The 21,569-nt window shown below is 45.2% G+C and overlaps 5 protein-coding genes across 5 annotated transcripts; 2 read left to right on the top strand and 3 right to left on the bottom strand.

The window, feature by feature from the left end:
- Nucleotides 1–300: 300 nt before the first annotated feature.
- Nucleotides 301–3,738, bottom strand: nat9 (N-acetyltransferase 9). Its single transcript, XM_080463265.1, has 6 exons — nucleotides 3,511–3,738; nucleotides 2,755–2,864; nucleotides 2,064–2,204; nucleotides 1,907–1,966; nucleotides 1,126–1,220; nucleotides 301–962 (listed from the first exon to the last, which is right to left on the bottom strand). Exons 1-6 carry the CDS (start codon nucleotides 3,585–3,587, stop codon nucleotides 813–815), a joined length of 633 nt encoding a protein of 210 aa, XP_080319391.1. The 5' UTR covers nucleotides 3,588–3,738; the 3' UTR covers nucleotides 301–812.
- A 749-nt stretch (nucleotides 3,739–4,487) lies between these two features.
- Nucleotides 4,488–7,617, bottom strand: syt15 (synaptotagmin XV). Its single transcript, XM_080479103.1, has 8 exons — nucleotides 7,543–7,617; nucleotides 7,273–7,462; nucleotides 6,761–6,936; nucleotides 6,345–6,634; nucleotides 5,467–5,634; nucleotides 5,176–5,284; nucleotides 4,914–5,096; nucleotides 4,488–4,746 (listed from the first exon to the last, which is right to left on the bottom strand). The coding sequence occupies exons 1-8, from the start codon at nucleotides 7,547–7,549 to the stop codon at nucleotides 4,607–4,609; spliced, it is 1,263 nt and encodes a 420-aa protein (XP_080335229.1). The 5' UTR covers nucleotides 7,550–7,617; the 3' UTR covers nucleotides 4,488–4,606.
- Nucleotides 7,618–8,808: 1,191 nt separating this feature from the next.
- Nucleotides 8,809–13,031, top strand: LOC308108137 (uncharacterized protein). Its single transcript, XM_080460884.1, has 2 exons — nucleotides 8,809–9,013; nucleotides 10,601–13,031. Exon 2 carries the CDS (start codon nucleotides 10,616–10,618, stop codon nucleotides 12,686–12,688), a length of 2,073 nt encoding a protein of 690 aa, XP_080317010.1. The 5' UTR covers nucleotides 8,809–9,013; nucleotides 10,601–10,615; the 3' UTR covers nucleotides 12,689–13,031.
- Nucleotides 13,032–14,812: 1,781 nt separating this feature from the next.
- Nucleotides 14,813–17,688, top strand: LOC308124769 (elastase-1; the record flags this gene model as incomplete). Its single annotated transcript, XM_080488033.1, has 6 exons — nucleotides 14,813–14,936; nucleotides 15,027–15,136; nucleotides 16,458–16,552; nucleotides 16,708–16,988; nucleotides 17,277–17,440; nucleotides 17,509–17,688. 6 exons carry the CDS (start codon nucleotides 14,813–14,815, stop codon nucleotides 17,686–17,688), a joined length of 954 nt encoding a protein of 317 aa, XP_080344159.1.
- A 160-nt stretch (nucleotides 17,689–17,848) lies between these two features.
- On the bottom strand, nucleotides 17,849–21,099 carry timm23a (translocase of inner mitochondrial membrane 23 homolog a (yeast)). The gene is made up of 7 exons (XM_080459295.1): nucleotides 20,686–21,099; nucleotides 20,526–20,584; nucleotides 20,348–20,441; nucleotides 19,639–19,723; nucleotides 19,492–19,550; nucleotides 19,165–19,275; nucleotides 17,849–18,534 (listed from the first exon to the last, which is right to left on the bottom strand). Exons 1-7 carry the CDS (start codon nucleotides 20,789–20,791, stop codon nucleotides 18,416–18,418), a joined length of 633 nt encoding a protein of 210 aa, XP_080315421.1. The 5' UTR covers nucleotides 20,792–21,099; the 3' UTR covers nucleotides 17,849–18,415.
- Nucleotides 21,100–21,569: the final 470 nt, after the last annotated feature.

Below are 21,569 nucleotides of genomic sequence, written 5' to 3'. Positions count from 1 at the left end.
AAGCTAATTTGACTGGAAGGTCTTTATGACGTCGTCACGTTGTATTTGGAGTTAATCTACTATTGAAACGTTTTCATGAGGATCAACTGTGATAATTAAATAACATGTATTCACATGAAACACTTGAAAGAAGTGCTCCTGTATGGAATCAGTTTATAATTCTTGAAAAGTTCGTAAATCAACTCAAATTCCCTAAAACAACACAATTGCTGAAATATGCGTATTAAATCTCGAGACAGTAAAAAAAAACAAAAAAAAAAACACAGTTCTTACAAATACAGAGGCAAAGGGGACGACGTATGACAACGGCAAGCGTTTATTCAGAAAGACAGTTCTATATTGCCTACAACTGACTTACTTACTATACTGATGGTTTTACATAATATCATGTTTCTTTTCATTTCATTCACCTTGTTACATTACTTCAGACATTTAGAACCAAAAAAAACTTATACTAGAAATAAATATGACTTCTGCCTGCACTCTTTACCCTTTTATGAGTTTTTCCCCTTAAAAATTCCAAAAATCTTTTTCTGTTTAAAAAAAAAAAAAAAAAAGAAATTCTAATTTGTTTACATTGCGTCTTTAGTTTCAGTAAATGGGTCTGATGGAGGCAGGTAACCCTCTGTTGGCAGTTTCATTGAGGTTTTTTTCCCCTTGGTGGATCAATTCCTATGTTTTACCGGAACACGGAGCTTATTGCCTTGAGATATCTGTGCTGTAAACCTACTGTGACCTAAAAGAAAAAAAAAAACGTTGGTGTATTTTCCCCTCCGGGACGATGTTCCTCAGTCTCTGGCGGCGCAGCGGCTTCACTGTGAGAACAGTTCGTGTCTGTTGCTGCAGGCCAGTCTGTAGTCCCGTTCCTTCATGTGGGCCGTGTCGTCCTGCAGCCTCGTCTGGACCGACTCGTCCACGGTCAACACCAGGGTCACCTCTCTGAACACCTTGCACACCGACACCTGCGGCAGACACAAGCACACCCACCAGATTCTCACTTACGCCTTTTGAAGCTGAAGCCCCCCCCCCGTTTACACGGGGCTCCGAGCGCCGCTGTCGTGAAAAAAGGTTTACGAACGGTGCCGCCGTCTCACAACACATGAAGCGACGAGGTCACTTCATTACCTCCTGGAAGTGCATCTTCTTGAACATGGCGATGCTGACCTCGTTGTTCAGCCCGATTTTTGCCTCAAACTTTTTGACCCTGAGTTTGTTGACTCCTGGAGGAAGAAGACAACGACATCATCATCATCATCATCAGACACAAGGGAGAGAAGAGTGAGAAAAGCAGCATGACCAATAGTTTTACATTTAAGACCTGCACTGCATCTCCTTTATCCTTCGTTAAACTAGTGAAAACTGTAACTATGGGGTCCTTCACAGAAGAAGAAGAGTCTTCCTCTCAACTTCTTCCTCACTACTCCACGTCTGCCGACTTTTTCTTTCTGCGTCTGCTTCTTCTGATTTGCGTGGTTGGCGTTGTTTGGTCACTACCCAGAATGCATTGCGCTCGTTCGATTCGGTTCAGAGTTGGTGGGCGTGTTCACGTCGCCCAAACGAAACGGTGTCTCCCTGAAGAGAACTCCAACAGGGGAACGTGAACGCGCCCTATAACAGAAGTTGAGGTTCCCGTGACTGAAAAACCGCAGGATTGTTTAATATCTTCACCTAACATTCACAAAAAATTACACAATTTAAGAGATTTTTCTTCAAACTTCCTCGCTTGAAGCCATTCTCCGGTTTAAAATCAACATTGATGTTATTTCTAACTCCATATATATGACTTGATTGGTTCTGTTGCCAAGAAAATATTAAGATGCGCAGTGACACGCGTCAAAATGTGTGCAGTGTCGCCATTCCTTTGGTTCTGAACAACAATTTAGATCTCCAGCAATACATTTCTCACCATAGCACATCATCATGTTCATCACCTCCTTCCCGATGCCCTTCCCTCTGTAACTGGGCTCTGTCAAAACCAGACCAATACTTTGTATGAGGGAGAGAAAGAGCCACAAGATTTACAGTTTGACGTGGTGAATTGTCAAAAAATGTGTGTGTGTAACCTGCTATCATGATCTCCAGCTCAGCCAAAGAGGGGTCGGAGGGGTCGGTCAGGAAGATGTTGACGTCTCCCACCATGCACTGCTCATCCCTGGAACTGGGATCCGCCCATCGCTGCTTATCCAAGATGATGAAGGTGCACTCTGGAGACACAGTTTAGACAAGATGATGTGGCGGCCTGAAGAGCTTTCACACAATTAAATCAACATTTCATCTTATTTACACACCAGAGTCTCAAAAAGACTCAACACTTGGCTAAAAATACCTACAAGAGATAAGGGGGGAAATGAAGCTCAAACAGCTTCTAGAAACCCCTAAAATGGTTAAAACAGCCAAAATATTATGAAAAAGAAGAGTGAAACTTCTAAAATCAGGTACGAAAACAATGTAATAAAAAGCTTATCACCCTAATTTGTAATTAGAACTCGATAAGATAAAGTTGTTGTGCGTATATATCTAAACTCTATATGAAGCTATGGGCTGCGTTGGCTTCATTTTAAAGGTTTAACATGCTTTGTGGCTCCATTTAAATCTGATTTGGTGCAAAATCACAAAAACAACTCTTTTGGTCAGAAAGGTTGCAGACGTCTGACGAGTGAACTAAAATAATAGCAGTAAATATAATGCTTAAACATATGACCCTGCCGTCAGCGACATAGAAGCTGGTGGATGGAGGGATGGACAATCCCGTACTGTCATCGTCTTCCCTCCAGCTCTTCTGCATGTCGTACTCCTGCTCCAGGGTGAGCGGCTCGGACGCTGTCAGCTGCTGCAGCTCGGGCGACTTCATCCACTCGTGGTACCTGCAGGAAACACAAGTCTTATTCTGTGGTTTGGAAACCTGGAGAGGGATGAGCATCACGAGAGATCAAGACTGTGACACTTTCTTTCATTCGTTCATTCCAGACTTTTCAAAACGTAAACAAAATTTATTAAAAAAACAAACAAACATATACAAAGAAAAAGAATTTACATGAAAATGAATTTATAAACACACACAGACACACACAGTGGATTAGAAATAATTAGAAAGCGATGCTCCAACCAAAATAAATAGAAAAGAAAGTTAAATATAATATAGGAGAGAATACAATTGAATAATACTGAATATTAATAAGTACAAGCATATCAGTGACGTATATAAGCACACAAACGATGAAATTCAAAGAAAACACAGCAAACACGATTTACAGGCAGGAGTACGCACACTGTGTGTGTGTGTGTGTGTGTGTGTGTGTGTGTGTGTGTGTGTGTGTGTGTGTGTGTGTGTGTGTGTGTGTGTGTGTGTGTGTGTGTGTGTGTGTGTGTGTGTGTACGTTCAATGCACATTAAAGCCTTCAAGGTCCACACACACATACAATCAATAGCAGCAATGCATCAGGAGAAGAATATCCGACATAAACATCCGAACATCCGTCCAGCTGCAGTCCAGATGTGCAATAAACTGACCTGGGAACGTGGCTTTCATTGTACGGAACCAACACGACTTTGTGTCCCTCCAGTAACGTGTTCTCATTGGTCCTCATAATTCCGGTCCGGGTCTGCGCAGTGGCTGGAAATAATACCTTTTTGTTTCTGTAATCTTTGGAAAATGAGGATTTATTGCAGATTCACGTTCTTCTCCATGACAGCACTTCCTCGTTCTGACGCTCGACGCGTCAAATTGCTGCTGCGCACGGAGACGTGAAGGCGGGAGGCGCCCCCTACTGGACAACAGTGTGCTAACATCAGCAGCAGTCGGAGGACAAACAGAAAATACTTTTTTTTTTAACGGAACAAAGTTGCAATTTACAAAATATACATGGCTCAGAAACATTGTTTAACATTTTTAAGATGATAAATATAGAACAGCTAAAAGATAAAAAGATTAAAAAGGAAGAGGTCAGAGTAAACAAATTGATGCAATATTAAGTGAACCTGAGTACAGTATTTTCTCTCTCCACACATTCAAAACATTAAAAATAAAGACTTTATGAAAATTTAGTTTAGTTTTAACGAATCTATTTTTGTGTGTATACAATTTTACAGTTTTAAAGATTGAGTTAATGGCCAAATCATGAATTATTTATTTTTTTAGCAAGTATACCAAATAATAATGTGTACTTTTTTTAAGGTCAGATTTGCAAAACAACCAGCGATGCAAGTCAAAATGGTCACTACAGTCAAAATATAGATCAATTGTTTCAATGTCTTTGTCAGAACTTTTGTAATCAAAATTAAATCTACACTTCAAAAGTTCAGCAGCTTATATATCATTAAGTGTTTTAAAGTGAATTTCCTTCACTTATGGGACCACAGGAAACATTTGGACTGATTCAGATTTAATATTTACTGTCATTCAGTTCTGGTTTTGATCTATAACAAGGTAATGAGTAACAAGTGAGTAACAAGTAATGAAGAGTAAAAAGAGTTAAAACAGTAAAGGTACTGAAACTCAAACATAATCTTTATTTCTTTTTGAGGTTTACGTGCACAGAGGAGGATACGATCCAAACTGAGATCCATCATGAACAACTATTCTATTCCATTGTGTGTGAAGCTTCAGTTAAGTAGCCCGGCTCAGTTTGTGCCACAGTTTAACTGGCTCTTGCGCCGTGTTGACCATGTCCATCCAGTGCTGAAGCTGAAGACCCCGAGCGTACATGAACGGACCCAAAACTAACACACCCAACTGGACAGGAGGCTCTGGGGAAGAAACAAGGAGATCAAAATTAAAACAAAGCATTAGTTTGTCCCGCTATAAGCATATTGACTAAAGCAAATTAAGCTAATAAAAGCTATTTGACCAAAATGCTCTAATTAGATTTTAAAGTGCAGTAGTATCTGTTGGGTGTTGAGGTCAGCTGGGTCACCTGAGCGGATTGGGTCCGGCTGTTGCAGCTCGAACCTCAGACACGCCTCGTCCAGGTGCTGAGGTCGCAGCTTAAAGGTCGTCCTGTGGTTCAGGCTCAGGTCACTTTCACCGTTCACGACACCGCTGCGTTTGATTTTCACAACCTGAGTGTGAATCTGGAGGCTGACCTGCACACATACACCTGGGAAACAAAGGCAGATCATGTGCTGTGATGTCTGAAATAAAGGTGTGGGGATTAAAGGTCGATGTTGTCTTCATACCAGCATCTGTGCACAGCTGCAGACCCCGAGCCTTCAGAACCACCACTGAAAGACGCTGCAGAGAAGAACTGTAGCAGAGAGATATCTGCACATCGCCCAGCTCTGAACACTGAGGGCAGTGAGCGCAAGCTTTAATGACACGTGCAGTGTGTGTGTGTGTGTGTGTGTGTGTGTGTGTGTGTGTGTGTGTGTGTGTGTGTGTGTGTGTGTGTGTGTGTGTGTGTGTGTGTGTGTGTGTGTGTGTGTGTGTGTGTGTGTGTGTGTCTGCGTGTGTGTGAGACCATGATGCACCTGTGTGTCCTCCTCCGTCTCCAGGTCTCTCCACAGAACCCTGCCGGCCTGTCCCAGCTCGCCCTCCAGAGGAAACAGCACCCTCCCCACGGCATGTCGTTTACCGTCGTGCTTCACACTCAGCACACACACACTCAGGGTGCTCTGAGACACACACACTCCGGACACCTGTGTAGCAAAAGCAAACACCCTTCACCATTGACATGTACATTTATAGGCAAAAAAACTAACTTCATTAAATAAACATGATTTTAATTTAGAGATAATCAGTTTATCTATCACAGTTCTCACTGTACAATTAAAAAATCAACACATATTTCTGAGATTGTAGGAGGAAACCAATGCATGCACTGCACTAATCTATAACAGGTATAGAAGATGGATTTGAGTGCATTTTAAAAAACAGATTTCACCTGTTTTAAACTTGGAAAAAAAAAATTTTTTTGGGAGGGGCTGTTTGGGGGCAAAACAACATGAAATATATAAAGATCACACTGGTACATCAAGTTCGAAGTTGATAAATAGTCCTAGGTCCACTACAGGAATCTAGATTTTCTTTTTATCATACTTTATTAAGCAGTTGGAGGCTAAATTTATTGATTCTGTTTCTAAGATGCAGCCGGCAGCTACACTGGGGCCGTCTACGGAGCTGATGGGGGTCAAAGTTCATGCAAACTCCTGATCCCAAGTCAACTTCTCTATCCTGTCGTTCGCCACTGCCCCAAAGCACTTGAGAAACTATTACTTTGTGTGAAAGTTATCAATTAAAAAGGAGCGTTAATATGACTGGATGTGGGGAGACACAAAGTAAACAGTTCTCTCTTCTTTTCCTTCCTAAATTTCGAGATTAAACTTGTGCAAACTTCCCAGGGCCTCACCTGAAACACAAAGCAGTCGTTGAACTCCGGGTCGGGCCCCGTGCACCGGGCCTTGGCCTGCCGCGGCCGCCGGTCATCCGGCAGAAGCCGGAGCTCGATCAGTGTGACGTTGCCATGGAAACGGGGGGGCAGGTTGCCCAGGCGGAGCAGCGAGACCACGAGCTGCTCGCTGGTGTGCCGATACTCCACGGAGAAGCAGAGGCGGGTGGCCATGCCGGGCGGAGGGGCCACCACCTCGTTCAGAGGGACGGAGTACAGGCCGGCCAGCAGCGTCCCCACCGGGTACCAACCTGAAGAGGGACATCAGAATGTGCAGTTCAAAAACGGAAACGGACACCCAAAACACAAGGGAAGTTTTTTGTTTTCATTAGAAAACGTTGCATCAACGGGGCCTCAAAGAACCAGCAATGGCCTACTTCTCACTGACAGTGATCCACGATGAGCCAGTACATCCCTCTGCGCCTCCACCTTCACCTTCACCTCTTCCTCCTTCTCCTCCTTTTCCTCCTTTTCCTCCGCCTTGTTGTTTTGCAGTTCTCCGTGGTCCCGAGTCGTTAAGCCGGGAGGTAAGGTAAAAGGGATTTCACTGGGCCTTTCACACAAAGAGAAGATTTAGTCTTTCTCTGTCTTGTTTCACAAAATGAAAGATTGATGTTTCTATGGTTAGGTTTAGTTTTTAAGGCCACTTTTCGGCCTTAATCTAGATACTTTCCCCAAATATCTATTAATAAAATACCCCCCCCCCCCCAATTTTTCTAGGCAAATGTTCACCAGACATACATTTGCAAAATAAATCATGTTATTGGATGTTCATATGTCCATGGGTCCCTGACCAAGGCTCTCAACCCTGATTGGGTGGTTGAAATGCTTCAATAAAGTACCCTCTGCTTTGATAGAGCTCGTCTATGTGCACTGTCGTCATACTGACATGGTGCCGGAGCCTTGAGACACCAGGACGACCGGAGCCGAGCATGCTGGGACTGACGGCACCGTGGAGAGCAGCTCCTGGTACTGACTCTGCGCTTTCTTCCTCCTGCACAAACAGCACAGCACTGAAACCAGCAGCAGCACCGACAGCAGAGCCACAGACAGACCTACAGACAGCAGGAGCTCCTGACCTGAACACACACAAACAGGAAAACCACCAGTCAGTGTCGGCGTGTAGCAGGCGGTGGGTTTAATGAAGGTTTCTGCTCACCAGCCATGGGCGAGTTACTTTTCAGTGACTCTCCCTCTTGTGTTTTTTCCTTCCTTTCAAGACGAAGCTCCTGCTTTGCATTTGTTCCTGTCGTCACATTTTCTCCGTTACGGATCGGCGCAGGACGACACAGCTGGCTGGTTCCCACCGTGACGGGGCTCTTATCTGGAAGGTTACTCCGGGCCTCCGGCCGCCGGGCCAATTCCTCTGTTGTACACCCATTCACACATATCGATCCCAAAATAATCTTTTTATAGGTGACTACCTGAATTCTAATGACCATAAATCTGATTATCTGTAAATCTTAAGCAAGAATTTAAAGAAATGAGAAATGTTGTTCAGAAATATTCAGCTATATATTCAGTGAAATTTCCAGTGGGAAGCTTGACTGTCCCAGGAGAGACTCCTCCACATACGGCCACATTTCAACCACAAATATAAATGTATTCTATTGGATTATATGAGATGGACCAACACAGCGCGTTGCATAACTGCGAAGTGGAAGGAAAAAGGTTCATGCCGTTTATATGTACCATATTTTTGAATGAAGTTGATTTTGATCACTTTGCAACTGATAGTTGAAGGATCATTTGAACCAAACAAGCCAATTTCTGGGCATGAGACTGTAATCTGTGTGAACCAAGAGCCAACAGGACGCATTCGCATTCCTCAGAGTGGCTGGGTCATAGACAGGAATTTAGTCAACAGGGGGCCCAAATAGGAAAACAAATATATTCACAGTTGTCTGAATGGAAAGACAGAAAAAGAAGTAAAGATTGTAAAAGTTGAAGGCAGACAGGTCTCAATAATCTCCAAGTCGGTCACACTGGCTTTAAAATTCAACATAACGGTTGAATAATGAGTTTATATGACTGTCATTAATGTACAACTATGAAATGCTAAAGTGAACAACATGGCCCCAAGCCCCAAAAAGGCGACAACTTAATGCCGCTTTATTTTTACACAGATCCCCCAAACAAACACATGTTGATTATAATCCTAAGCAGTCATAAGTATAACGACACACAGCTCACACAGGTAAAAGGACTGGCCTGACAGCTGACCTGGTCAGAATCAAAATGCTCATATAAGCTACTCGGCCACCCACTGCTCATACCCCCCCCCCCCCCCCCCCCCCCCCCCCACACACACACACACCCACACACCCACGTGCTCAGACCGTCCACAGATTGGATGGCGGCTAATGAGATGACTGTTAATCCTCAGAGCTAATGGACCAGGACTCTGTGCCTTAAACTCTCCGACACACGCATTCAAACTCATCATCACAGAACACAAAAAAACCCAAAACTTTCCCACTGGTGCTTAGTGAGGCAGAGGAGAGGATGAAGAGTGAGTAACAGAGTGTGAGGAGGCCGGGCTGTGAGGTGAGAGAGGAAGAGATGACAGGGAGAAGGAGAGGAAGCTTTTAGGGTCACCTGCTCTGTGAGAGGGCAAAACGGGACGCAAGGTAAGAGGAAGATTTTCTCCTTTTGTTTGACATTGATCTGTAGTTTTATGCCAATTTACAATTGTTTATTAAAACTCTACGTTCAGTCAAATTAGCAGTATCGTTGTCTGATCAAATCACGACCAGAATATTTCAGGATGAATGTGAGATAGATAGTTTTGCTTATTCCTAAGCAATCAAACGGACAGGGGATTGTTTAATCTAGTCTCATACAGAGAAGAATAAAATTAGGAAAAGTGTGCTTCAGCTCTCTGAAGATAAAGTAAAGAACAATCCACCATTGACGTCTTTTCTTACATTGAGTCTTTGTCTTCTGTCAATTCATGGCCAAATGCTCCCTTTAAATCGGTCTCAATCAATCTGCATTGCCTCTCAGCAATCAAATTATCAGGATTGCGTAATCCCATTTGGCTAATCTGGTAGTGCCCGCACATGTGGTGCTTGTGTATGTTTGTGTGTGTGCCAACCGGCGTGGGCAACCTCTTCATCTAACTCTCTGCAGGCGTGTTTTTTTTCTCTTTCAAAATGTGGAAACGTGTCTTCAAAATTGTGGCTCCGAATAACACGTGCTCCAAGGCCATGTATCGAAGGAGGACGCGGAAAAGGATGATGATCCCAAAGAGCATTATCATCTGAATCTGGAGCTTCCCCCGGCTTTGTGGAGCTTTGCAGTGGGGGAGACAAAGAAAGTTAACCACCGTCAGATGACCACAGAGGAGTAATTAGCCGCCATTTGCTTGAGAAGTCTGTGAAGACTGCAAAACAGAAACTAATGTCAGTGCTCTTAAATCTGGCTGCAGCCCCTTGACGTCACCCCTTGTTTAGAAAAGCTTTGCAGTGAAGCCTGATTCAGGCCGACTTCAGGTGAATATTCTAAACTTTTGTTGCATTTCGGCTTTCCTTTCACTTGACATTCGGTGCTCAGAGCCACTGAAAACACAACTTTTTGAAAATGCTCAGGCTCCGTCTCCATGCAGATGGAGGAATAGCTGCTGCTGCATATGCACGCCATGACCATAGTAAATAGTTCTTCTGCACATGAGTGAGTACATGGACATTAACAATGTTTTCCCCAGAGTGTCGTGACTGCCGGTCCCTGTTCTCCTGGGACTTGGTAGTTTTATAGTTGACACTCACTATAATAAGAATCTAATGTGGTTGTCTGTCCATATGAATGTCTGTGTCCTCCCATTGTTAATGTTTATAGCGTATTGTTCTCTGCACGCATGTGTGTGTGGTTTCATTACAAACATGAACAGCAGCACCCTCCAGTGGACCAACATGAGAACTACATTGTTTGCAGCGTTTCTGTGTAAACAGACCTCGTTTTCAAAACGTTGCCGTGTCACACGAAACCTTTCTGAAACAAAGACGTGAAAACGAGTCTTCACTTGAAATATGAGCCCAGGTTGGAAACAGTTGTACTTTGTCATTGGTCAAACTGAAAACTTGGTTCAAAAACGCCTCAACTGAGCAGATGCGCAAGGATTTCACAAGACTTAAGACTCAACTGTGTTTGGGAAATGGCTCTGTTGCTCCAAAATAGCAGGAAAAAATAATCTCTGGATTTTTGTTGTTTCGTTCCAGATCAGAGCCATCGCCATGGAAAAGTCTGTTCGCCCAGTGTCGGAGGCGTACCCGTCGGTCTGCTGTTCCCTGAACGAGTCGGGCTCCTGCTCCAGCGAAGCCGGACTCGTGAAGAATGATGAAGGCGAGCAGACGCCAATTTTCTCCATGTCTAAGAGTTCCATGGACGTGAAGGCGGGAGGCCCGCCGCACAAGCGGGACCCGGCGTGGACCAGGCTGGACCTGAGACGCAGCTCGAGCACCAACACACAGTCCGAGCAGAACGCAACGCCACTCAAGCAGCTGCCCCCCAACCTGTGCCACCAGAGCAACAGCCACCAGTTATTGCTGACAGCTCAGAACGTGGACGTCCAGAGTCCGCCCGCGCTCAGCGAGCGCTGGATGCCCAGCATGCAGCGCTGGAGCGCGTGCAGTGTCGGCACGCAGAGCCGCAGCAGCACCCCAGAGACTGTCGTCTGGAGAGGAGGGTCCTCGCGTCCCCCCAGCCTCACTCAGGAAATATCTTCCACCTCAACGCCGGACTCTCCAATGTCCAAACTCGCTTCTCAACCTGCGACACCCTCCCCACTTATCTCCCCTCTAGACGCAATTTCTTTACCTCAAGAAGATCTTTTAAGTCCTTCACCTCCTTCAACTCCAAATTCTGCCATAAATCAGCAAGAAGACATACCGGAGTCGACGGCTCCGAACTCGCCCTCGAGGTCGCCACAGCAGACGCCCGAGCTTCGGTCCAACTCTCCTGACCTTCTCCAGCTCAACAGCACAGAGGATGAAGGCTTCAAGGAGAACAACACGCTCACCTTTCAGTTCCCGTCCCCGATCCCGTCCTCTGATCCCCTCACCGAAGCAGAACTGTCAATGGATCCTAAATGCCTTGTCGATGACGTGATAGAAAAGCTGTCCAGCCCTCGAGTCACACAGTCGCTGGATGATGAAGGAGCGAGAAGCTCTGCGAAGTTGTTCACGTACATGTTGCCTAATTCTCCAGCAGGAGAAGAACAGGAAGCGGGAAGAGAACCGTCAGCCAGCCATCTGGAGCTGCCGAGGCCGTCGGAGCTGAGCCGTCCGACCGGCAGAGGAAAGAGGTCGCCTCTCGTTTCCTCTCTGAGCGACTCGGGGCTCGGTCACTGCTGCAAATGCAACCAGAGCACCAGAGACGGTTTGCTGAGGGGAGACGCGCTGAGGGAGGAGGCCACGCTGACTCTACAGAAGGAGATGGTCAACACGGCGGTGCAAACAGCGTCTCCTCTGGGCTCCTGGTGGGACCTGAGGAGGAACATGTCCAACTCCAACATGGACTCGCACTCCATCCTCGGGTCCCCACCTGGATCCAGACTGAACCTGAAGTCCTCTGTGGGATCCAACTCCAACCTGGTGTCGCCGTCGTCCAGCATGTTCCCAGTGAGCAGCGGCGAGGAGGAGGAGGGGGGGACCAAGCGAGGAGACGACCCGGCATGGGACGTCGTGTCGGATTCCTCACACGACCTGGAAAGGAGGAGGTCGTGCCTGAAGATGCAGGTGGAGGAGAAGGACCCCCTGGTGAGGAGGAGCAGCATGAAGCAGGTGCAGTGGGACGAGGACGGGATGACGTGGGACGTTCACGGAGCCTCGGTGGACCCCGAGCTGCTGAGCACGGCGATACGGAAACACCTGGAACTTCACAACAGTCCCAAAGTGCCGAGACGATCGTCGAAGAAGAAAAGAGCCCCGGATCCTCCCAACACATCAGACACTGTCGCGGCCGCGCCGACTCCGCCTGTCACGAGTGACAAAACCGAAGTTGACGGCAAGACGGAGGCGGAGCAGGAAGGACGGGGCAAAGGGGAGGAAGCAGCCGAGGCTCCTCGGAGAAGAAGCAGAGCGGAGGCGGGCATCGTGAAAGACGAAGAAGAGGATGTGTACGGAGGAGGAGGAGGAGGAGGAGGAGGAGGAGGAGGAGGAGGAGGAGGAGAAGGAGGAGGAGAAGGAGGAGGAGTTCTTGTATCCAAGTCGCAGTCACACGGGAGTGGACACATCCGGAAGAGGAGCATGATCAGATCACTGAGGAGGCCTGGGTGGTGCGGAGGCTCCAATAAGACACAGGACTGAAAGTTCTCTGTTTATCATGAGTTACAATAAAGAAGACAGACATCAAGAAGATTTTCTGTTGTACGAATGTGGCAAATTATGCAATGTCAGATAAAAAAAAAAATTCAACTGTTAACAATAGTTAAAAAACCGACACAGGAGATCATTTAATACACTTATTCATACACATGCTCATTAAAAATGTATTTCCCGTTAATGTACAGTTTCTGCTTTGGGGACGAAACGAGAGAACTTAATAAATCAATAATTCAAAATGAGCCATCATTATTTTCTTGAAATTAAGTTAGTAAAATATGTTGCTGTGAACATTTTATGTTCTTTTGTGAATAAAAGAAAGGTTTGGAAGTCGTTGCATGCTGTTTTCATTTACACTTTTATTCACAGACCATCCAGAGCTGGTAAAAAACACCCAGACGCTTCGAATCAGAGGAAAAAAAACCACTCATGCTGTGTCGATTTGACGGCTGACATTGTGTGAACAAACAGAAAAAATTAGCTGATTAGAAAAAGTAAACACATTTATTCAATTATTGTCATTAAAAGAAATCCAGGAGGCTACGTCTTGTATCGCATATTGATATTTTAAGAAAAAACAGCAACCTATGACTCTTTACCACAGTCTCTGTTCACACTCACTCACTTTTCTCATCCATAACAAACACACACACACACACACCAAGTCCAGCTGTGGGTGATAAACTTGGTGAACCACGGTGGTGGTGGTTCAGTGAGGTTTGTCCATTCAGATGAGCGGGCACATTCTCTCTCATTCACCTCGGTCAAAAAGCTCTGCTCACTAGTGGCTTCCACTGCAGGTATTGTTGTCATATTTTGACACATGTATGTCTTTGTGTGAGAGGGCAGGAGGGTTGCTTTATGTTTATGTTTTTTTTTTTCTGTTGATATTTTGGCCGTTTTTGTGGATGATCAAATGGAAAATAGGGAGGCAGAGACTTTCAATTGGGCTTCTGTTACATCCGTTCACGGCATGACAGAAGCTGGTGATGCTTTTCTCAGCATCTAAACATCAAGATTCACATTGATTCCTGTGTGAAGGCTGGAGGAATGACATGTTTTCAGAGTGAATATTTGTCTGTCTATGCATCCAGTTCTTTATTTTTTGGTAAACGTTGGTGGTCAGTGCCACTGTGATGTCGCATGTGTCTGTTTCACCAAATGTTCTCACTTTTTTTGGAGATGCATTTACGCTCACACACAAAACAAACAGATCACTATAGCTTATGACTAAATACAAAGACAGATTAACAGACCACAGTATGTGTCGACTAATGGCGATGTTGTGGCAAAAGAATATAACAACAGGAATTAAATACCATGAATGTTCATGCAAACTCATTCAAAGTCCACGTGAACCTCTCCAGCCATGCCTGCACTGTGATGTGGTGGTGTAGTGGTGAGCTCTCTCGTCTCACGACATGAAGATTCCCATTTTGAGTCTTTCTGGAGTTTGTATTTCTCTGGTTTCCTCCCACAATCTAACAACATGTGATTGGTATAGATGTAAATGTATCTTTCTGTTTGTCCTACGATGCCATGCCATTTTTACCAACGGTTTAGACTGATATCATTGAACTGCAGAGGTACTCCACTGAGTCATGTTTACTGTGGATGAGTAAAAGAGTTTTATTCGAAGCCGTCGGGGTCATTTTCAGGTCACTATGTCACTTTCCACAAGTCATGTGACATGACGTGATGTTTGTTTGCGTACAGTACTTGGCTGCTTTTGTCCCACCTCCATGTTGGCGTAGTGTGTGTGTGTGTGTGTGTGTGTGCGTGTGTGTGTGTGTGTGTGAAAGTGCTGATGGGACTCCCCAAAATCCCCTTTTTCTCAGCTGCAGTCGAAACTCAAAGCTACAGGAGAACTATCCAGCGCTCTGCTTTTGTTGTGACCCAGCTCATTGTCCCTGGAAGTGTGTGTGTGGGTGTGTGTGTGTGTGTGTGTGTGTGTGTGTGTGTGTGTGTGTGTGTGTGTGTGTGTGTGTGTGTGTGTGTGTGTGTGTGTGTGTGTAGAGTATGGCCTCCTGTGTACGTACATCTGCATATGCTCGCTGCCTGGTATAAATAGCGTGGGACGCACGCCGGCGGGTGATTCTGTGGAAGACGATGGCTGTACCAGGACCACCGCTGCTCCTACTTCTGCCGCTGCTGCTGAGCAAGGCATCCCTGCCTGCAGCCGCGTACACGCTCACCCCGGCACAACAGCCACAGCACAAAGTCCTCCACTTGGGTCAGACACAAACACTTTTTTTTTTTTTTTTTTAAAGAGAAAAAAGGCAGAATGTGTTGATGTCACGTTTGTCTCCCTCTCTCTTCCTAGACTGGCCTAAAGACTGCGGCATGGCCCACTTCAAGCCCAACATGGCCGAGAGGATTGTGTCTGGGAATGAGGCCAGACCTCACTCCTGGCCTTGGCAGGTGTCTCTGCAGGTAAGAACACTGGCGTGTTGGATGTGTTGTCAATCAGGGAATCAACTGATATTCGGACACGTTCCTCTTCCTGCTTCGTCTGATCGCCCACATGGTGCAGGTTCATGAAAATAACTACTTTATTACCGGAACCGGTTCCTTCTTTAGACGTGGGCAGAGTTGTTTTATTGATTACGAGAGCTAAAACCGTTTCTCTCAATTGAGCCTGTAGCTGTGTTATTGTTGTTCGTATCGAGTGGGTTTGTCCAACAAATGACTCTTTAGAGTCAGTGTAATTTCAATCAGCCAGAGGGAAGACGCTCTGTCATTTAGATGTTAACAGTCCACTTTACAAATGGCGAAGATCAGCTACCAACACACAGGCAGCTGATAGAAGTCGAATGTTTATGTTCATGACAGATGATGACCAGCTGGATGTTAATGTTAATTCCATTCCTGTTGCGGTCACGATGGCAGGAACAGGACAGGTGACGGAGTATGCAGCTGAAGCAATTAGTGGTTATCTCTGCAAAAGTCCATGTTAATCATTTCAGAGTCAACAAACGACAAAGGCAATGTTACAGTGACATTATTTCCAACACTGCTAATGTAGAGGAAATGACCAGGGTTTAGTAGATCTGCTCTAACGTTTAATAAATTATCCATTAATTTTCACTTCAATCATTTGTTGCACTACATTCTTCAGTTGCAGATCTTAAAACCGCTGAAAATATTCCCCAAACCATCAACAAATACTTTTAAAAATGAAATTCTCACTCCAGCTGGAGGAGGCAGACGGTCTGTTTTCCTTTCCTCTCTTTCCTTCTGTATTGTTACTAAACATTTGCTGTTGAGCTTCTCAACATTGAACTCGTCTTCGTCGCTTGTATCCTGCTCGGTGAAATGTGATGTATAAATAAAGCCGCTAATGTAACGACAGTCGCTGTTCAGCCACGTGTGAACATGCAGCTTGTGTTGAGTCCTTTACATACAAATATGAGTATTAAAGAATTTGGGTGAGTTGGGCAGTGAATGGGCAGATGTGATGGATAAAACAAAGCAGGTTGAGCAAAAGTGTTTTTTGGGCAAAATCATAACATCAACCAGGTTGAACTTCATGAAAGATAAAGACTATAAATAACGCTGGTCGTTTATGCATTAGGGTTGTTGTTTCTGTGGCAATCATCACTTTATAAACAGAAGCTGAGCTGTAAGAAGAGATTCCTCACTTTGTACGTGCATAGTGTATTTCTGATTAAGGCCCTGTCGGAAAGATGTGAACAAGATTTAAAAATCTTCTCACATACCAGGACTGAGGAGTGTGTCTGCTCATCTTCACCAGGTCCGGCCCAGAGGGAGCAAACATTACATTCATGTCTGTGGAGGAACTCTCATCCACAAGAACTGGATCCTCACTGCAGCTCACTGCTTCCAGAAGTAAGAAAAACATGCGTCCATTTACTATCCAACCCTCTGACTGACTAACAGTTTGAGGTGTGGATCAATCTGTGCAGCATGGAATTAGGAGTTTGCGTGGGGCATATATTTAAAAAGTGCTTTGTAAGCGGAACGGCGATGTTGCCCTCCCTCAGGGGCAAAGCGGAGGATGCTGGGAGTTGGAGGATCGTCCTGGGGAAGCACCAGCTGAAGCGCTCGGAGACGCCGGAGAGGATCTTCCCCGTCAAGAGGATCTACCGGCACGAGAACTTCCGTTATCCCACCCACAGTGAGCTGGACTACGACATCGCCCTGGTGAAGGCCGGAACCGACATCATCCCCTCCAACTTCATCCGCTACGCCTGCCTGCCGCGCAAGCAGACCAGCCTCAAACCGGGACACTACTGCTGGGTGACAGGCTGGGGCGACACCCGGGGTGAGTGGAGGGGAAACACAGATTCACATCCACAGGCCATTCAGAGTAACCTGATGATCTTAAACGCATGTTTTTGGAAACAAGAGCACTTAGAGAGGGCGCTCACACACACAGAGGGAATGTGCAACCTCCACACAAAGCAAGTCGATGCATTGTGACGTGCAGCGAGATAAAATTGTAAAGTTGTAGAAGAGACACAGCAACACGCAGTAAATATGCACACCGAGAGGGAAGAGTGAAAAGCAGATTCCATTGCCTTTGAGGTCACGATTAAAAACTCTGCTTCAGGTGGGAAGGAGAACGTGTCCCTGGCAGAGGCCTTGAATCAAGCCCGCCTGCCCATCATCGACTTCAAGACCTGCAAGCAGAAGAAGTTCTGGGGCGATCGGGTCCGAGACTCCATGATCTGCGCCGGGTTCAGGGACACGGAGGGTCCGCCGGCAGCGTGCCAGGTAGGACGAGCTCCATTCGTGTGTGGTAGCCCCCTCCACCTCTCTTTTAACATCCACCTCCCTTCCAGGGAGATTCTGGCGGCCCCCTGCTGTGCCAGCTGGGCCAGGACCGCTGGGAGGTGCACGGCGTGGTGAGCTTCGGCCCCATCGGCTGCACGGTGGAGAACAAGCCCAGCGTGTTCACCCGCACCGCCGCCTACATCCCCTGGATCGAGGCCACGCGCATCAGGGACTTCTTCCTGCACTGAACGCTCCCAACGACGACGTGTTGAACGTCCACAGATTATTAGTTCTTCGTTCTAAACGTGCCAGAATCATTTTCCTGTCGTACATCTCTCACAATACTCGCTGTGCATGAGCACAAACTACACACATCTGTTTACACTCACTCCTCTGCACAATAAAAGTGGCTGAAAGCATCTTTCATGTGTTTATTCAGTTTAATTTATCATAGTTTTCGACAGAGACACATTACCAGCTTCCAGCAGATTTACAGTGACTTGTTTCTGTTGCGAGACAAATTTCAAAAGACACACACGTAGAACCGACTATAAGGCTTCTTGTTCGCCGAAGTTGCTCCACTACCGCAGAAGATTCTCAGTTCAAAATGAATCATGGTTCTGCTCTTCAAATGTCAATCATGGATTTCGAATATTGCATCAAAGGAGACCGATAAGTCCCCGAAAAACTATTATATTATAAACGCCACGGCGCCTCCTTATTACTGACCAAGTCAGCAACACGAACACCTCAGAAGACAAAGTGAGAGGCGTGAGGACGATCTACGTCTGGATTTCAATGGGAATTTAGTCTCTTTTTTCCCAGAATGCACCTGGAAAGCAGCCTTCCAGCCGAGCTGCTCGGACTTCCCTGAAAAGCACATTGCATTTGACCAGAGTCCCTCTCAGCGCTGTGATCAAAGGCCGTGTCCTCCGCGTCTTTGGCCCTGAAGTCCAAGCAGCTGCGAGGAGGAACTCAGTACAGCCGGGAGGGCGAGGAGCCGCCGGTCAGATGCTCCCAGTTGTTGTACAGAGCGTAGGCAGCAGACAGAGCGAGACCAGCCAGACCTCCTCGAGCTGCGCCCCTTAATCCACCTGAGAAAACAAACGGAGCAGATTAAAGACCATCACACAGGAAACAATCAGGATTTAGATACAGACTTTCATGCTCGATGCACCTCGAGATAAAACAACTAACAAAATCTCATCTGAGTGATTTTCTGTGGAAATATCTGCACTTCAATAATCCATAACATTAGGACCACCTGCCTAATATGACATTCCAAACGCACTGAGCAGTGTATACTAAACTGTTTGAAAGATTATAATCTTTTAAATAAAAATGGTCATTTAAACCATTTCTGTCAAACCAACTGGAATCCTTAAAACATTTCCCTGCTTCCAACACATCAACAATAAGGACCTGGTGAAGGGATAAACAGTGTTCTACATTTCACTCATTTCTGAAGTCACAGTGTAGCTGCACATTCGTCACAACATGCTCAAAAACATAAAGGCCCCGTTTACAAGGTTTCAAGTGAAAATGCATAGTTTTTGCATTTTCCTTCCAGATCATGTCGATACCATTTATTAAAACAAACCGTTTGAAATAGCCTTGTACATTCAGGCTTTTACAGGGGTTGTAAATCACAATTATTTCACCTGGAACAACGACATACCGTCCTTCTGCTTCATTTAAAGTCTAATACATATCGGAGCACTTACTGCTGGATTTGAAGAGCACCCCCGTTAACGTCCCAGCAGCCACTGTGTTGATGTCGTCTTCAGCTCCTCTGGCCTTTTCTATCGCCACACCAAAAGCACTATATAGCAAGGCTGATGAAATTGTGGCCACATGTTAGAATTTCACATAAGAGCAATGTCTTTTAGATAAGGTAAATCTCAAAAATCACAAAATAGTTGCTGAAATAATATCTATTAAAACAAGCAATCCTATCTCAAATGGAGTATGTATCTTTCCACCACAGAACAAGTTAACATCCTAATTCGATTAAGAATCTAAACCATTTTCAAGGTTTGTAATGATCTTACCAACAGAACCCAAAGAGTTGGCCCATGAAGCTCCTTGTCTGGTCACCATGTTGATTATTCTGTAAAACAGGGACATAAAGATTTAAAAGGCGATACACGAGAAGGAATTATTCTACCTGTTAATCTGCAATCTCAGTCTCTACTTACTGTACATTACGTGGTTTGGACCATGGCATGTCTCTGGTCTCTTTCAGACCCATCCGAAGGCCGTTCACAGCTCCGAGACCCGCTCCTGCAGTGACAACAGGAACAGTTGAGTCGGCATGACTGGTGATGGATTATATCTAACTGAAGAAGGTGTGAGGCCATTGTGAACAGATTTTAAATGCAAAGCATGGAAAATCATTATGAAAACACAAATATAATCATAAAACCGTTATTTTTTTGTTTGTTACAGCAGCTGCCTCCAACTGTGTAATAACTTTATGTAGCATGTTTCTTACCTAAAATGCTGCTCACAATCTAGTGAATTTACATTTCTGAAGATTGAATCCAAACAATGACTCTGACTTTTATGACAGTAACAAATAAAGCAGCAGCAGCTGTGGTCCGTCAGAAATGTATAAAGATGTGAATCCACAAAGTTCTATAAAAACAGTTGAAAGATCTTTTCTTGAATCATTATGTGTTAAATTGCTTTTCTTTGCCGTTTGCATATTTTCAGGGAACCAAATCGTTGTGTTGTAGTACTTGATCTAGGTCGAAATGTTTGAATATGTCCTGAGCAAAAAAACATGTATAACCTCATTATAATGCTCACAATTTGGAGGTAACACACATCAACATCTTGAAGCCTAACTAAAAAGGAGTTTGAGGAGATTGTGGGGTGTGTTGAGTGTTTATTTTTTTCCTTTACCTGTCATACATGAGCCCCCAATAGTAAAGAAGGCCAGCTCAAACCTCCCCCTTGTCTTATTGGCACCAGTAGGTAGAATGAACTCATCTGTGTCCTAAAACACAACAAAGTGAGCGTTACTGTAAGAAGCGTGAAAAAACACACGTTTTCATTCACAAAGACCATCTCCACGAGTTACCTGAACCAGGTAACGAGGGTCCACGTTGAGGTAGGGGGACAGGGGGCTCATTCCAGTCACTAAGAATGAAATAAAACACATAACAGAGAAGTAAATTTGGTATTTTCGACATTCAAAGGTTAAAGCTACTCATGCTAACCACAGGCGACATTAAACGTACGTGGGACCCCGGCGAGCTCCGTGTTGGAGTATTCAGGTGCACCGCCCCCGAAGATACTCCCGAGTCCTCCTTTCGTTGCCCCGGGTCCCTGTGGGGTGTTGTCCATGGCTGGAGGAGATCCTTGGGGGTCGTTCAGGAGTCTTGAGGGGGGCTGTTAGCCGAGCCTAGCCTAGCCGAGGCGGCTAACGTTAGCAGGCGCCGCTCGCCGTGAAGCAAAGCTGAAAACTGGACGCGAACGACTCGACGACGAGCTGCCACATCCGCCGTAACTTGTAGACGGAGTCCCGAAGAAGTGCGTGATGTTTTTAAACGTGTGTTTTAAAGGTGTAAACCGTTTTCTCGGTGTAGTTTACACAACACGGCTCTGACCTCCAGCAACACGCTCTGCCGTAAAGCGACAAACATTGACGCGACGATGTGACGTCAACAAAGTTAACCCTTAGATGCATAAAAGGGGTCAAAAATTACCCGAAGGGTTGTTATTCTTCAAAACGTTTGTGACATGAGGCCATTTGCGTTTTTTCCAAATGTCTCATACATTTTAATAAATTGCAGTTTTTGTATTGCTACCCCTCTTTTCCATAAGCGGGGTCAAAAATTACCCCAAGTACTTTCTATAAATTATCAAGGGTTTTCCCCGGAAACTTTTGATTCTTATCTACTGTCAGTAAACATTGTCCCATCTCATGAACAAGCTGCAAGTTTTGATATTTTAATGGTTCAAATCGGTTAAAGATTGCAGGAGAAATAGAAATGTAAAAAGTTATAATAATATTAATAATAATAATAAAGCTTTGGATCACTAATGCTTTCAGCATTGATAATGACCAGATAGACAGACGATGTCTACATAAAGAAGCAAAATAGAAATACATTAACACTAA

Source organism: Lipophrys pholis (assembly GCF_963383615.2).
Source record: "Lipophrys pholis genome assembly, chromosome: 1".
In the NCBI taxonomy this organism is placed as follows: domain Eukaryota; kingdom Metazoa; phylum Chordata; class Actinopteri; order Blenniiformes; family Blenniidae; genus Lipophrys; species Lipophrys pholis.
This window is presented reverse-complemented; position numbering and strand designations above follow the sequence as displayed.